Source organism: Eretmochelys imbricata, chromosome 1 (assembly GCF_965152235.1).
Source record: "Eretmochelys imbricata isolate rEreImb1 chromosome 1, rEreImb1.hap1, whole genome shotgun sequence".
NCBI lineage: Eukaryota > Metazoa > Chordata > Testudines > Cheloniidae > Eretmochelys > Eretmochelys imbricata.
Genome location: NC_135572.1, coordinates 58,679,934 through 58,696,529, shown reverse-complemented (window position 1 = coordinate 58,696,529; position 16,596 = coordinate 58,679,934). Strand labels below are relative to the sequence as shown.

The 16,596-nt window shown below is 46.0% G+C and overlaps 1 protein-coding gene across 1 annotated transcript in view; it reads left to right on the top strand.

Annotated features, from left to right (window-relative positions):
• The window catches only part of SETDB2 (SET domain bifurcated histone lysine methyltransferase 2), a 104,906-nt gene that overhangs the window by 26,508 nt on the left and 61,802 nt on the right, over positions 1–16,596 (top strand). The window contains 6 exon segments of the mRNA XM_077827597.1: positions 4,088–4,153; positions 8,424–8,514; positions 9,208–9,771; positions 10,535–10,654; positions 11,877–12,046; positions 12,500–12,728. Coding sequence (XP_077683723.1) covers positions 4,088–4,153; positions 8,424–8,514; positions 9,208–9,771; positions 10,535–10,654; positions 11,877–12,046; positions 12,500–12,728 — 1,240 coding nt within the window.

The following is a 16,596-nucleotide window of genomic DNA, read 5'->3' as shown; positions in this document are numbered from 1 at the left end:
GGTAGGAAGGCAGCAAGGGCCAGGAGTGAGGGAGGGGTGGTGAGCCTGGGGCTGACATCCGCTGCAGCATGGCTGGGGCTGGAGCCCAAAGGCCCATGGCCAAAGCCTGCCACCCCAGCCAGAAGCCTGAGCCCCACCACCCTCAGGAATGTAGGGAACTCACACTGCCTGCATGCTCCTTGGGCATTCGTGGCTTCAGAGGAAGGCAGGGCCCAACTCCTGCTGGTGGCTCCAGAGGATGGGTTACTGCTCTCCCCTGTCACCCACCTAGGAGTCTGTGACCGCAAGAAAAGCCCCTGGTGCCGAGTTTGAGAAACGAATGACAGGAAATAGGAGAACAAAACCCTCACAAAGTTATGTAGCCCTAAAAGTATGTACCTCATGTGTTTGTCCCACAGCTGCATAGGGTGTGAGGATGTCCTTTAGAAGAAATAGATGTCATCCTCTGCCTCCCTGGGTGATTCCACCACACTGTGCCAGTTCTTCATCTTCCCCTGTGCAAGTTGTATGCACATATGGCATCCTGATTTCCTTTGGCTGCCGGGAACCAGGACCAGTGTGAATATGCATGGGATCCAGCTGCCTGTGCAGAGCTTTTAAACCAGACTTGTCCTGTGCCCACTCGGGATGGAAGCACTCCCCTTCACCCTCACAAATGCTATACAGTGTGTGGCATGCAATGGCATTTGCCACATTGACATCCAGACGGGTGCATAGGCTACGCCCATGGGATTTGAGTCTACTAAACACATGCTCCATGACCATTGTGCAGCTCTACTGAGTTTGTAACCGCACTCCCATTTTCCAGGGTCATTAATGTCAAAATATGGTTTCATGAGCCAAGTTAGGAATGGGTATGCAGGATTCCCCAAAATAACAGTTGGCACAGATAGACCATACAGAACAATATTATTTCTGGGGAATAAAATCTCCTCTTCCTCCTTCAAGTACAATCCTGATCTCCTCAGGACCCTGGTGTCATGAACCTTTCCCATGTTTCCCAAGTGTGTATTCATGAATCTGTCTCTGAGGTTCATGAACCTTTGCAGAATGAGTCAATAGTAACCTTTTTGGTTTGCATACTCGCCCCCTGTGGTGGGCAAAGTATTGGGATATGGGTATCATTGATGGCCCCTGCACAGTTTGGAAACCCCATCCTTGGAAATTCTGTTGTTACTTCTGGAACTTTTCTTATGACAACCACCCATGGGTAGCTCACAGTGTTACTTGCCTCACAGACCTGCACAACCACAACCCCGACAGTGGACTTTCTAACCACAAAGTGATTTGCAATGGACCTATGGCTATCTGGTGTTGCCAGCTTCCACAGGGTAATATCCACCCTCTTCTACACCAGAATGGCTTCCCTGAATCCAGTGTTTTAGTGCTGGAGGTTTGGTGCATGCTCCTCAGATGGCTCCTTGAAGGTCTGTTTCTTCACTGGGACATTCTGAAGCTACTGCTGGCCATCTCTTGTTTTCCAAAACCATGTGATCCCACAACACTTTGCCGGTCCTTCTTCACCAGAAGCAACAGTCCACCCAAGGGCATACGGTGGCAATATTGGCATTTACCATATCTGTATCATGTGAGCTGAACGAATTGTCCTTGACCCTCCGGGTCAGCCACCTTCAATATGTCAAAGTTCTGCTCAAATTCCATTGAGCATTTCACCAATCACCTACTCCACTGCATAAATGTTTGTCTCGCAATAAGGAGTAGGAGCAGAACCGAGCACCATTCCGTTGCTTCAAGTCTTCCACCCAGCTCAGCAAGAATAACAATGAGGGCTGACGTGATCAGGAACCGCCATTGGCAACTGTGTGGGAGATGGTAACAACAACACACAGCAAACTGGTTCCTAGAGCGTTTCCCTGTCTGCACAGAACCCTGGGACACCATCCCTGAATTGGTAGCGCTAACCTAGCCTAACAGCAGCATGGATGTGAGTGTATACGTTTACACTGCGTTTCACCATGTCCAGCACAGCATTATGTAGATATTTGGCATTTTGTGGGGAGCATGCATAAGCACGTACATGGTCGAGTACTTAAGTCTGCATGCCAGTGTAGATGTAGCCTGTGTTCAAAAGCATCCCCATTGGGTGGGGAGCCCCAGACCTAAATCCAGGCCTGAACGAGTAAATGGGAAGCGAGGCATGCTCAGCAAAAAATTCCTTGCTGCCTCCAAAGGGGTGCTTAGTTTGATTAATATGCGTTTTGACAAGCTCACTTGAAAACCTATTTTTCTGCTTTTATTAATGTAATTTTGCCAACAGCTAATCCTCAGTGTGGCTTTTTATGTATACGGAGCGGAGATGTTTATGCGTGAGAAATAACTGTGGAGCCTTGTGTGTTCATTTCTCTTGAGCATGTTTTGCACTAGAAGCTGAATTCTCCAGTTAATTGAATGGGTTCACATTGTAATTATGATCTCCTGCGAGTCTTTGTTAACTTTGGAGTCTCCGTTGTAACTTTAGATTTTCAGCAGGAAAAACTTTATAATGGAAGAACTTGGGGAGTCCATTACAAGATCGCTTTGATGGCATTAAGAGGTGAAACTAATTTCAGTGCAAGTCTTCAGAGATTCCTTAGGCTTGGTCTACACACAGTGTTCGTATGGGTTTAACATTTTGGTTAGGAGTGTAAGTCTTTTACCAAAATAGTTATACCAGTACAACCCCCAGTGTGGATGGCAGTTATGCTACTAGTATAGCTTATTCCCCTTCTATGAGAATAGCTATACTAACAGAAAGCGCCTTTATACTGGTATAATGCATTCCACACTAGGAGGGCTGTTCTGCTTAAATGAAACTAGTATCGCTAAAGTGGTATAACTTTTGTGTATACAAGCCCTCAGTATTGGTATTATGCAACATTACAGCAGCACAGTGTTGTACGAGTAAATTTAAACTCCTGTGCTGATGCAATAAAAATGTGAGATAAGACTTTAACTCTCACACTGTTCTATAAAGTCCCTGTTATGGTATCACCATGAAATATCAATGCAAGCTTCTACTGCCATTTAACTGCTGGTGTAGTGGTACATAAGAATGGCCATACTGGGTCAGACCAAAGGTCCATCCAGCCCAGTATCCTGTCTACTGACAGTGGCCAATACCAGGTTCCCCAGAGGGAGTGAACCTAACAGGTAATGATCTAGTGATCTCTCTCCTGCTATCCATCTCCACCCTCTGACAACCCCAGAGGCTAGGGACACCATTCCTTACCCATCCTGGCTAATAGCCATTAATGGACTTAATCTCCATGAATTTATCCAGTTTTCTTTTAAATCCTGTTATAGTCCTAGCCTTCACAACCTCCTCAGGCAAGGAATTCCACAGGTTGACTGCGCTTTCGCCACACCACTCATGATTTTATATACCTCTATCATATCCCCCCTTAGTCTCCTCTTTTCCAAGCTGAAAAGTCCTAGCCTCTTTAATCTCTCCTCATATGGGACCAAACCCCTAATCATTTTAGTTGCCCTTTTCTGAATCTTTTCTAATGCCAGTGTATCTTTTTTCAGATGAGATGAGGGAACCACATCCATACACAGTATTCAAGATGTGGGTGTACCATGGATTTATATAGGGTAGCACAATAAGTTACTATATGGCAAACTGGCGTTTGAGACTGACTTTCTCTCTTGCTTCCTTGCTCTTTAATAAACATTGTAGCTAATTTGAAAATGGCGATAATTGGCTTTGGCAGAAACAGCATCCAGCCCTTCTCAGCAAGAAGATGGTTAGCTAGGAGAGAAGGTGTAAAGACATTAAACTATACTAAAATGTATTATGGGGATGGAGACTTCTGAAATGCCCATCAGAAAAAAAAACCTCCACAAATTTTCCCAAATCCAGGGAATTCTCAGTCCTGAGTTACCACTATCAGGACCAGCTGTAACATTATTGTAGCAAATGTAGGCCTCTGTCAGGGGATGTGTTGCAGTGCTTAGATTCTAGTGTAGCAGGAATAGAAGTTACTGTGGGACACTTATGCTGTGAATTTCCTGTTATTTGTCAATCATTCCTTTTAATTACACGTTGTTATTTAGAAACAATATATCTGTTTTGTTTTGTAAACAGAATGCTTCCAAGCTTTGATACTGGTGGATAGAGCTGATGGAAGCAATCTCTTAGCATTGACAAATGGTATGTGTGCATCTCAACTCCATTTATTCTACACTCTCCACTATTTTGTCATCTTGATTTAATCAACAGGAGCATAAAGTTGAATAAAATAAGCCTGAAAAACCTACTAGTATTGCATGTAGACCAACTGTAGTGTTAGTCTAATCAGGCCCTACTGTGTTTTCTTTTTCTTGGTTTTCACAATTGTAGTATGTATGTACGGTTCCCTTCAAGGGAAGATGTGACACCTAAAATGAGAAGCATCATGTTTTCTGGTATAGCAATTAGGGAGAGAAGAAAGGCTGAGCTCTTGATGTATTTCCTGGTCAAGCCATAAAACCTGTGGGGATAAATGTGAGTAGCTTATTTCTTTTAGAAGTAAACAAAGGGTTTTAGAAATGGGGCAGGGAATTCATAATGGAAATGACTAAATTTTTTTGGCTTATCACTTTAGTAATTCCTAAAAGAGCAGAAGAGGAAGGGAGAAGAGGAAAAGCTTGCTGCAGACATTAATGCATTGACAAGCAGCTCATTCATGGTCTGATCCTAGTTCATGGTTTCTCAACCTTCATTGCACCACGACCCCCTTCTGACACAAAATTTATTACACGACCCCAGGAAGGGGGACTGAAGATCGAGCCCCTCTGCTCTGGGCAGGGGGCCAAAGCTGAAGCCTAACCCCCATCGCCTTTGGGTGGGGGGGTTGAAGCCAAAACTTAAGGGCTTCAGCCCCGGGTGGGTGGGGGCTGTAACCTGAGCCCCAGCACCCAGGGCTGAAGTTCTCCGGCTTCAGCTCCAGCTATGGGCGGTAGGGCTTGGACTTTCGGCTTCAGCCCCAGGCCCCAGCAAGTCTAACGCCAGCCCTGGCGACCCCATTAAAACAGGGTCGCAACCCACTCTGGCATCCCGACCCACAGTTTGAGAACCGTTGTCTTAGTTGCTCGAGTTTCCCACTGATGTTAAGTGAGAGTTGCAGGATCATGATGTTAAACTGCAAGGGCGATCAAATCTCAGGCTACGTCTACACTACAGACCTTACAGCAGCACAGCCACTGTAAAGTCTCCTTTGTAGCCGTTCTCCCATCAGCATGATTAAACTACTGCCAAGGAGCAGTGGTAACTATGTCCGTGGGAGAGCGTCTCATGCCAACATAGCACTGTCCATACCGGCGCTTTTGTCAGTGAAACTTTTGTTGGTCAGGGGTGTGAAAAAACCCTCCTGACCAACAAAAGTTTTACCGACAAAAGTGCTAGTATAGACATAGCCTCAGTCTTGTATTAGCACCTATATTAAAAGAATGCCTTTCACCTGGTTTAGGTCCACAATGTGAATTCTCTTTAGTCTAATGATCTGGGGGAGGAATGTCCATGAACTGCTGAATCTAAACCACTGTAAAAACAGTGAGGAGTCCTTGTGGCACCTTAGAGACTAACATATTCTCTCTTCCTGTTTGCAACCTGTTAAAACCCACCATTTGTCAAACAGAAATTATAAATATCAGACTTCTCTCTCTCCCCACCCTCTGCCCCATACTTTACTTTTTCTGTAAGGCCTCATGAAAAATGTAGTGATTTGCCTTAGAAGAGGAAGCATTAGTTAACCAGTCCTATTCCCAGTGCTGACAATATCAATGACGCAGGTTTGTAGAGTTTACATTATTGTATTAATTGTGGGCAATGCAGGTGTGCAGGGCTTAAAATTACTGCACATTAAGAGAAGTTAGTTTTTGCCTTTGAGTGAAACTTTTGTAAGATCCCTTTCAATTTGATGATCTATTTCATTATACTTTTCGTCTGTCATTAGTTAATTCTGTTTAAAATATAGTATTGCATCATGTGGTGATGTAGAGGACACAATAAATCCAGAAGCTTGTGTATGTGAATGAATGCTCTGTAGAGTATTTCAATAAAGCATTTACTGAGATAAGGCAATCAGTCTCCCAACATAAAAATAAAGGGCCAAACTGTGTCCTGATTTGCACCTCATAAAACTCTACACCAGGGGTCGGCAACCTTTCAGAACTGGTGTGCTGAGTCTTCATGTATTCACTTTAATTTAAGGTTTTGTGTGCCAGTAATACATTTTAATGTTTTTTAGAAGGTCTCTCTCTATGTCTATATATTATATAACTAAACTATTGCCATATGTAAAGTAAGCAAGGTTTTCAAAATGTTTAAGAAGGTTCATTTAAAATTAAATTAAAATGCTGATCTTACGCCGCCGGCCTGCTCAGCCCACTGCCAGCCTGGGGTTCTGTTCACCTAGGCCGACAGCAGGCTGAGTCGGGCCTGCGGCCTGGACCCTGGCTGGCAAGGGGCTGGCAGCCAGAACCCCAGACCGGCAGCGGGCTGAGTGGGGCCAACAGCCGGGACCCCAAACCAGCGGTGGGCTGAGCAGCTCAGCCCACTGCCACTCAGCCCACTGCCGGTCTGGGTTCTGTTCACGGGCTCCTGCCAGCCAGGGTCCTGGCTGCTGGCCCCGCTCAGCCCACTGCCAGTCTATGTGGGCAGGGCCGGGATCCCAGAGTGGGTACCTACCTTCTCCCTGGTTCTAGCCCATTCTCTTCCTCTCTGTCTGCACTGAGCTGAGGGTGGGAGTGCACTGAGCACAGGGCTGGGGGTGAAGGCGCAGGCTGGGGGATGGGGTGTAGGGTCTGGCGAGGAGCTAGAATGAGGGAGGGGATTCAGGGTTGGGGCAGGAGGTTTGGCTGTGGAGTGCTTACCTGGGCAGCTCCCATTTGGTGTGAGGGGTGCACGTAGGAATGTGGGAGGGGGGTGCAGGAGCTCCCATTTGGTGCTCACGGTGGGGGTGAGAATGTGGGGGGTGCAAGAGTCAGGGCACAGGGTGTGGGCGGCCTGGGAATGTGTGGGGGTGCAGGAGTCAAGGCAGGGGGTTTAGGGTGTGTGAGGAGGGTGCAGAAGTCAGGGCATGGGGGGGCTGGGTATGTGGAGGAGTGCTGGAGTCAAGGCTGGGGTTGTGGAGGGTGCAGGGGTCAGGGCAGAGGGCTGGGTGTGTGTGGAGGGTGCAGGGGTCAGGGCAGGAGGCTTGAGTGTGTGAGGGGTGCAGATCAGGGCAGAGGGCTGGGTGTGTGTGAGGCGGGTGCAGGATCAGGGAAGAGGACTGGGATGTGTGTGAGGAGGGTGCAGGGGTTGGGCAGAGGGCTGGGGTCGTGGGCTGGGGTCATGGGGGTGCTCCCAGCCCCCTACCCAGAGCGGCTCACGGCAGGGGGCTGGAGGGGATATGCCCTGATTCCACCTCTCTTCCCCACGGCCCTGTCCCCACCCCTTCTCTGCCTCCTCCACGGAGCAGCAGCTCTGGTTCTCCCCCTCCCTCGCAAGGGCCATCAGCTGATCGGGGGCAGGGAGGAAGAGGAGGAGGGGCCGGCACGCAGCATGGCGGGGCCAAGCTTCTTCACCCTGCCCCCATGGGTGGGGGGTGGAGAAGAGTGGGCTGGGGCAGGCAGGATTTTTAACGGCACACTGCTGCCTGCTGGGGTCCCGGCCTGGCTTCAGCAGCTGGCGCTGAGCGGGGCCGGCGGCTGGGACCCCGGCAGGCAGCAGCGTGCCATTAAAAAATCGGCTTGTGTGCCGTCTTTGGCACGTGTGCCATAGGTTGCCGACGACCCCTGCTCTCCACACTACACTGGGGTTGCATAATATGCAAGTCAGTTCACAATGTGGCTCAAACAATGCAAACTCTGGGTTATATTTTAGATCTTTTTTTTTTTTAATAAACCAATATCTCTACTGTCGCACTATGTATGTATATTTTTTTATGTATAGTAGCTGTATGAAATTCCAGGGTTGCAGCTTGATCAAACTTAGAAGATTTAGGGCAGATACAGTTCAATATTCTGATCCTTGTTGGGGGGAAGGAGGAGATAAATGGTGGTAGCCCATTTCTCTGCAAATTTATCCAAGTCCTGTAGGTCAGTGCTACTCAAAGTGGAGGTGCCAGTCCGCGAGCCATCAGCTGCCGGTCTGCGCGCACATCGGGGAAAAAAAATTGCCGGTCCCCCACATCAGCTAGCTTGAGAAGCACTGCTGTAGGTGACGCACTGAAATCTGTTCCACTGGGGAGTCTGTAAGGTTTATCTAAGTTCTCTATTGTAGTTTGTTTTTATTAAACTGTTTCATTAGCACACGCTTTTTTTCTTTCTTTTTGGCTAGTGTAATTCACAAAAGTGAAGTGTCTTTAATGTATTTGGTATCTGATAATGTGGTGACTTGTAAGTTTAATTGTAAAAATGTAATGTGGATTGCTGAAGTCTTTGTATATTATTTTTTAAAGTAAACGATGTAACTACTGAAGATGGGATGCAGAGGAGCAAACCTAGGTTACAGCCTTCTATATCAAATGAAAATACAACAGGTTCTCCTTTGTGAGTATACAGGGCACATTTCAGTTTACTGTAGTCCATTCTTTTAAATATTCTTTGTCTTGCACAAGAGACTTTGGCACTAACGCTGTAAAATTAAATGTTTAAACGCAATTTTGAATCGTGGTTATGGCCGAAGCCTTGGAGTTTATAAACTGATCTGTGTGGAAGACTTGAATGCCCTCCAAGTTACAACATGAGGGGGTGTGTTTGCCTGTAGCTAGAGAAGGGATAGAGTGATAAAATTTCGCTGTGTATGAAGGTGTGCAGTTAAAACCATGGATAATTAAGGTACTGGGCTGGGACTCAGGAGATTTGAGTTCAGTTCCCAGCTCTGCCACAGACTGTGCAGGACCTTGGGCACGTTCAGCTGCTGTTCTGTAAAGGGGGTTTTATGATATTTCCTTTGTCTATCTTGTCTATTTAAAGTGTAAACTTTTTGGGGCAGAAGCATGCTGTAACAGATTGCTCATACAGTGCCCAGAACAAAGAGGCCTTGATTGCCATTGAAACCTCATGGCACTAGCTTAATACAAATAATGATCCATTGAAACCCTGGACTTCATGATTGGGACCAAGAGTTATTTTCTCCTCCTACTGAAGAATGTTGAACAATTAAAAAACTGAATCTTTTATTGGTAATGCAAGGCATGGTTCAAATTATTATTATTTTTTTTTTTTTGTGATTCTTAACAGAATGGAGGCGAAAGAAAAATCACACTCAGGGAATGAAGACATATGTAATGAAACAAGGGAGTTACCTTTAAAACTATGTTACCAGAATCATGACTGCTCTAATGTATGTCTTGCCAACAGACCACTGAACTCATACAAGGGAGAAAACCCTCTTAAAATGCCAATCCTGTGTCATTTCCAGAGACGACATGCAAAAGCAGACTTGCTTTCAAAGTCACTTGATGTACATTATAAGGCCCCCTGTGGGAGGAGTCTGAGAAACTTTCAAGATGTGCAGAGTTACCTGTTTGAAACAGAGTGCAACTTCTTATTTGTCGATCACTTTTCTTTCAACACATACGTACAGCTGGGCAGAAACACTCTGAACCGAGAAGCACTTGTATTTGATTTTGATATCAGCAATGGAGCAGAGTCTGTACCCATTTCCTTCTGTAACGAAGTTGACAACACAAGATTACCTTATTTTAAATATAGGAAGGCCTCCTGGCCACGTGGGTACTATCTGAACAACTTCTCTAGCATGTTTCTTGACTCATGCGACTGTACGGATGGCTGCACAGACAGGTAAGTAGAAAAAGTTGACCTCTAACTAAAGCCCAGTCATATAGGTGCCCTGAATAACATAAAGGGAGACTGTCAAATTTACTGTGTGCATTTAGCAATATAGTAACTTTGTCTAATAATATGCAGGGTAAAAAAAGCCTTTGATGGTCCAAATTAAAAGCTCTAGCTCCGCTGTGCGTGCAGAAGAGTGGGGAGCAGCAGATCCACTGCATGCTCCTCCCATCCCCTTGCAGGCTCTTTTTCCACAGGAGTTGAGACTCTCCGGTTATGTAGGGAGTGGGGCCAGAGCCAGACCAGGCGTTGTTCACAACAACCCTTTGTGGCTATAAGGGTGTAAGATAATAGTGACAGAGTCAGTGTTATCTTCTGTTGCTCCCCAATCTGTGTTGTGAACTCTAGTCATTTTCTGGTGGGGGGAGGGAGATGCCGAAGCAGTGGCAGGCTCGGATGCCATGATAGTACAGATTTTGTTCAGTTTGTTTATTTTGTGTACTAGACAGTATTTTGTGTAGTCAGTTTTGCTGTGTCCCCTGGTGTAGTTAGTCCCCACTCCCCCTTGTTGTTTGGACCTTCTACAGGGCACAGGCAAAAGAAAAATTCTTAAAGAAGTAGGAAAATGTGACTGTGGACCAAAAAAATTGGTGGAGGTGGGCCTGAAACTACTTAAAAAAAAATAGGTTTCAGATTGACTATATTTAAAGTTAGCTTTGTCCCTTTAACCACATCCTTATTTTCACATGATAGTTTACTGTTGCCTTTCTAGGTCAAAATGTGCGTGCCTACGGCTGACTGCAAAAGGCTGCAATGAAAATTCTGCCTCACCAAGTAACAAAGCATCTTGTGGTTACAGGTATAAAAGGCTGGATGGACCTGTCCCCAGTGGGTAAGACACCTAGAGTTTACACTGGTATCTTATCCACATTCAGTTACAGTATTCAGGCCATGCTTAAACAGCTTTTGGTTAGCCAGCATCTTGGGAAGGAATTGGGGGGGAGGCGTTCTAGTGATTGTATTGAATGATCATGGTGAAATGGGAAAAGTACTTTCGTTTTGAAAGCCACAGCATGGGGTTTTGTATTACAGGAATTATTTTTTTTATACTTCAGCTTGCAAGGCTAGCATGGTAGATCTCAAAGCACTTTACAAAGAGATCACTATCTCCTTACAGATAGAGAAGCTGAGGTACAGACAGGTGAAGTGATTTGTCCAACATCACCAGCAGACCAGTGTCCGTGCTAGGAATAGAGCCCAGGTCTCTCAGGTTCCAGTCCAGTGCTCTGTCCACAAGGCATACTCCCCACTTAGAGTATGTCTACAACTGCAGTTAGACACCTGTGGCTGGCCTGTGCCAGCTGACTCGGGCTAAGGGGCTGTTTAATTGCAGTGTAGACATTCAGGCTGGAGCCTGGGCTCTGGGACCCACCCACACGGTAGGGTCCTAGAGCCTAGGCTCCAACCCAAGCATGTACACTGCAGTTAGACGGCCTCTTAGCCTGAGTCCCACGAGGCCGAGTCAGCTGGCATGGGCTACCTGTAGGTTTTTAATTGTAGTGTAGGCATACCCATAGTGCACGTACTGTGGTAACCTGGCATTGAACCTGGAGTTGCCATATCCCAGCTGGCTCTTGTATGACTCCTTACGGAATGAAAGCCCTCACTGAAGTTGTTCCAACATTTTGACAATCAACTCCACCCCAAAATGTCACAAGCTGGGGATATTGTAAAAATCAGAAAAATCCTAGAGTCCTTGACAGCCATGACAAAGTCCATCGAGGTTGATTGTTTGCTCTTATGCTTTTAAATATGTTCCAAGAGTAGAAGGGAGTGCTTCGTTCAATCAGTTGTCAAGACTGCAGAATCTATGTTGCATAGCTTACTTAGGTAATATAACTATGGTATATATTACTCACTCATCCCTGAAAATCTGATGGACTCTTGTAAGTGTTCAGTCAGGAATGGGGAAGGCTAAACTCCAGAAGTGCAGTGACTTGCCCATTCTTTTCTAACCAGATGTCTTTGTCTTTTCTGTGAGCTGCTCTTTTATTTGCTTTTGCCAGGTATGAACAAGCGATATTTCATTTTTAATTTTTCTTTTTTTCTGGCAGAATTTACGAATGCAACTTATCGTGCAAGTGTGACAGAATGAGGTGTCAGAACAGAGTAGCACAGCATGGTATCCAAGTTCGGTTGCAGGTATTCAACACAGATCGGAAGGGCTGGGGCGTCCGCTGTCTAGACGATATTGACAAAGGAACATTTGTTTGTACTTATTCAGGTAACATAAAACAATGCCTGAAAGATTTTAGTACTGTCATTCTCAAACTGTACTTTGTGGAGCCCTTGCTAGAGGTCTGCAAGCTGCAGCATTTTAAGAACCAAGCAGTGAGCAGGGTTGGGAGGCCAGATACATCCATAAAATCTGCTTTTGAGTGTGCACCAAAGAATAGAAAAAAAAACTTAAAAAACAACTGTAATCAAGTGGCGCTAGCCAAGCACTCAGATCATTCCAAGGCTAGATTTCTGTGACTCCTATCTCAAAGGTACTATCACTTACCCCACAAGCTTGTCTGTTCTGTGCTAGATTCCACAAGGACAGCTCCCTTGCAGAATGAATGGTGGTTGCATTGCACGCTCACAAATAGTACAAGGTCTTGCCCCTGCTAAAAACATAACTGCAAGGTGAGTCAGAGTGAACATGGACTAAACTAAAAACCTGCTTTTCTTCTAGGCAGGTTAATGAGCAGAGCTGAGCCTCGGGAAATAGGAGATGTCGAGCATGAGGCCGAAAAGAAGGATGCTGTGAATGAAAAAAGTCCCAGCTCACTTTCAGTAAAGAGAAAACTGGACACTACTTGTTCAGATTCGGAGATTGAACTTGTCCAGACTGGTAAAGACAGCATTAACAGGAGGTGTGAAACTTTATCTCAGCCTGCAGATGATGAATATAAACCAGTTGTGTAAGTTGTAGTAGCGGATTTAAGGTAAAGATAGACTGTATGCTACTATTATAGACTATTCAAAAAAGAACTAGACAAGTTCATGGAGGAGAGGTCCATCAATGGCTATTAGCCAGGATGGGCAGGGATGGTGTTCTTAGCCTCTGTTTGCCAGAAGCTGGGAGTGGACGCCAGGGGATGCATCACTTGATGATTCTGTTCATTTCCTCTGGGGCATCTAGCATTGGCCACTGTCAGAAGACAAGATACCGGGCTAGATGGACAATTGGTCTGACCCAGTATGGCCATTCTTATGTTCTCATCCCATAGCAATACCCACAGTGGAGCTTGAGTGTGTTCAACAAAGCAGTGTTTTTCATATTTTTTTTAAGCTTATTTTTTTATATTTCTTCAGGCAGGACACAGTTGTTTCTATGAATTAACTTTATTCCCAACCCATCTGGAACTGCCTTGGTATTTTCCAGAAATCACATTAGTCTCCTGAATGAATACATGTTTGTACTTGAGCTCTCATGGTTATAGTTCATTATGTTAATTTGAAAAGGGAGCAATGACTTTCATATTTTTCTCCAATCGTGCAGTATTTTAAATTAATCACTAATTGTTCTGTCCTCCTCCTTTTCCCCCCAACCCTTCATTTCTCAGCATTTTGAACTGTTGTAGCTAGACACACTAAGGTCTGGTCTACACTACAGGGTTAGTTCAGCGCAAGGCAGCTTACATCGCCCTAACTATGGAAATGTCTGTGCTTAAATTTCACTCCCACCAAAGCAATAACTCCACACCCACAAGCAGCGTAGAGTTCAGGTCAGTGTAGTTAGGTCAACATAACACAGTGTAGACACTGCGTTACTTATAGCGACTGTTGGTGGCTTTCAGGAGCTGTCCCACAATGCCCCATGCTGACAGTACAATCAATACAAGTGCTCTTGGTGAGGATGTGCACCGCCGACACAAGGAACACCATGTAGACATGTAAAAGCGATGTCACTACTGTGGTGACTGAATGACGATGTAAGTTAGGTTGACTTAATTTTGTAGTGTAGACATAGCATAAGGCCCTAATCTTGCAATCAGTTTCATGGAGATGTAATAGTGTGTTCAGTGAGGGGAGCTCATCTCGGGAGCTTTAGCAGCCTATGAGAATTTCCAAAAGCAAATGATGGCTTGTCTGTAAAGTAAACTTGTTACTCTGGCAGCATGGGTGGCAGATGAAGGGGGGAGGGGGAGGCTAGCTCCCTGCCCCGCCTCTTCCACCTGCACCCCACACACACTCCATCCCTGCTCTGCCCTGGCCCTCTCCTCTTCCTGCTTATGGTGTCTGATCACAAGACACACGCCCCCAAAAAACCCTGTCACTCCTCACCCCCCCCTTCCCCCGCCATCCAGTCCCTCACCGGGTCACCCACCTACCACATACCTCCTCACTCCTCCTGTTGCTCACCTCCTCACTCCCCGCCAGCTGCGAGACCCCTCCCCCGCTGCTCACCTCCTCACCCGTCCGCTGCAAGAACCCCACAAACCGCCACTTGCCTCCTCACCACGTCCCTCCTTGCCCCTCCACAGAGGTGGAGGGGAGTGGAAGAGAGGAGAGACACTACGAGCAGTGGGGACCTCTGGAGAGGGGAGTGTGGAGTGGAGGAAGACTTACCAGGCAGCAGCAGATGGTGCGGCCCTTGAGGAAGGGGTGGAACAGGGAGGGGAAGGGGCGGGGCAACAATGGCCTAGGTGTCCGGCAACGGGTCAATGGTGGCTGTATCAGGGGGCCTGTTATACCCTCCACCCATGTTTGGCAGGCAGCATGATGTAGTCTTTACAGGAAAAGGCCAAAAGTCAGATCTCCTGAATTCTATTCCCTGCGACCTCTGAAACTTTCTCCCTCAGTTTACCCCTCCATATAGCGGGTGCAAATCTTTAGTACCTCATGCTAAAGGTTTATTGTGAGGCTCTGTAAAGCACTCTGAGATCCTCAGATAGCCAGCTCTTTAAAAGAGCTACAAATATTTTGGATGGAATCTTCCCTGCACACTGTCTCTCAAAACACTTGGGTCAGACAGTAAATCAGGAGTTGTGAGCAAGGCAGTGACTGCATGTGTATATTTTCAATCGTGAGATGAAAGGTGGTGGAAAGCTACAGGAAGGAGGACAGCTGGTCCCAAATTTCAGGAGCTGTAGGAGAGAAGGCTTTTGCAGTAACATGGTCAAGATTGTGGGGAGTCAGAGAGGGGAGTAGAGAGAGGAGGTCTCTGAGGTAGGCTGGAGCAAATCACAAGTGATTCAGATACATATTTTTTGTATACACAAACTATAACTATGAAATTGATAGCAAAGCTGACACACGCTCGTTTCCATAAACGAAGCCAATTGTCCGTATTTAGACTTGCCTTTTCAGCACCACTGAAACCTAATCCTATTTGGAATGAATCACTGTATAAATTATATAGTTATCAGTGATTAGCCAAATTTTACTAATATTATACATAATGTAAGATACAGGAAACACCATTTTTAAGCTATATTTACTACACCATTATGCTAGATTTTACTTGATTATTTCCAGTATTTAGAAGAAGAAAGATTCAAACTCCTGTGTTAAATTCCTACCGGCAGGGAGCACTTTTTTGTAAAGTTTCAAAAATAAAAAATAAACCATCAGACCAAAGATCACGAGAGAATGTTAACATGATTGGCATGGGGTCATGAATACAGGTTGTGTTGTACAGGACAACTAGACTGTAATCCACATACCAGTATCGTGTCACTGCATATGTTGTATCACTTCAGCTTCTGAACTTAACATAGGTACCGCAATCTTAAAGAAATCTAAAAGGATAATATTTTTTGCCTCCATCTGTAGCACAGGAAAAATCATGACCTCTATATGAGGGGTAGGGTTATATTAATTTTGTAGATAAGATTTCTGGAGCAGGGACGGTCACTTACTGTATGATCCTACAGGTGACTAGCACAGTACAGCTCCATCCTGGCTGATGCCTGTAGATGCTACTGCAATGTAAATGGCTCATAATATTAAACCAAAGCTGACTTTGAAAAAGTTTAATTTCTAAGGGTCATATCCTACCTTTCCCTTCTGTTAAGAGGGTGTGCCAGGGTGCTCCTCCTGGTCACTCTGGGGAATAACTGATCAGGTCAGCACCCCTTCCCACGGTTGCTAGCCATCCCTCTGTCTCTCTCTGCCAGTCTGCAGCCCCTCTCTCGCTCCACAAACTACTGCCGCCTCTTTGTGACTTGGCCCTCCGGCCAGGTCACCAAATGGTTCCCCTTTTGGGTTGGAAAGTCTTTCCTTGCCAGCAGTCCTAGGCAGTCGTTCCATTCACTGCCTTGTAGTGCTTCTCCCTCAGTGGCTGGCAGGGGAACCTGGGCCCGCCTTCTATTCTGGGTTCCAATTAAGGGACCCTTTAGTCAGCAGACAAGGTCTGTTCCCTTCTAGACCTTACTGCCTTTCCCTGATCCCTGTCCTACCTTCCTGGCCTCCTCCCTCTGTGGGTTGGCCAGCCCAAACACACCTCTCCTTCTCCCAGAGAGTGACTGCAGACTTTCCCAGCAGCCCCTTTCTGCTACCAATTTCCAGCCTGCCTTTATAGCCCCAGCCCAGCTCCTTCCTCCTCAGCTGGGCTCCCTCACTCTGTCAGGGGATTACTTGGCCACCTGACTCCTCTCAGTCATGGCCTGTTGGGTTAATTAGCCCCCTTCTTAGTCTGCAGTAACCCTTTCAGGGCAAGTGTGGGGTGAACACCGCATCACAGGGAGTTAAGGTTCTTTTAGTCTTTATAGGATTTTGTTTGTTTCAGTGGTATGTTTACAGTCTCTCTCCTTGCAAATTGTGCCTTCCAGTTTGAGGTATTAA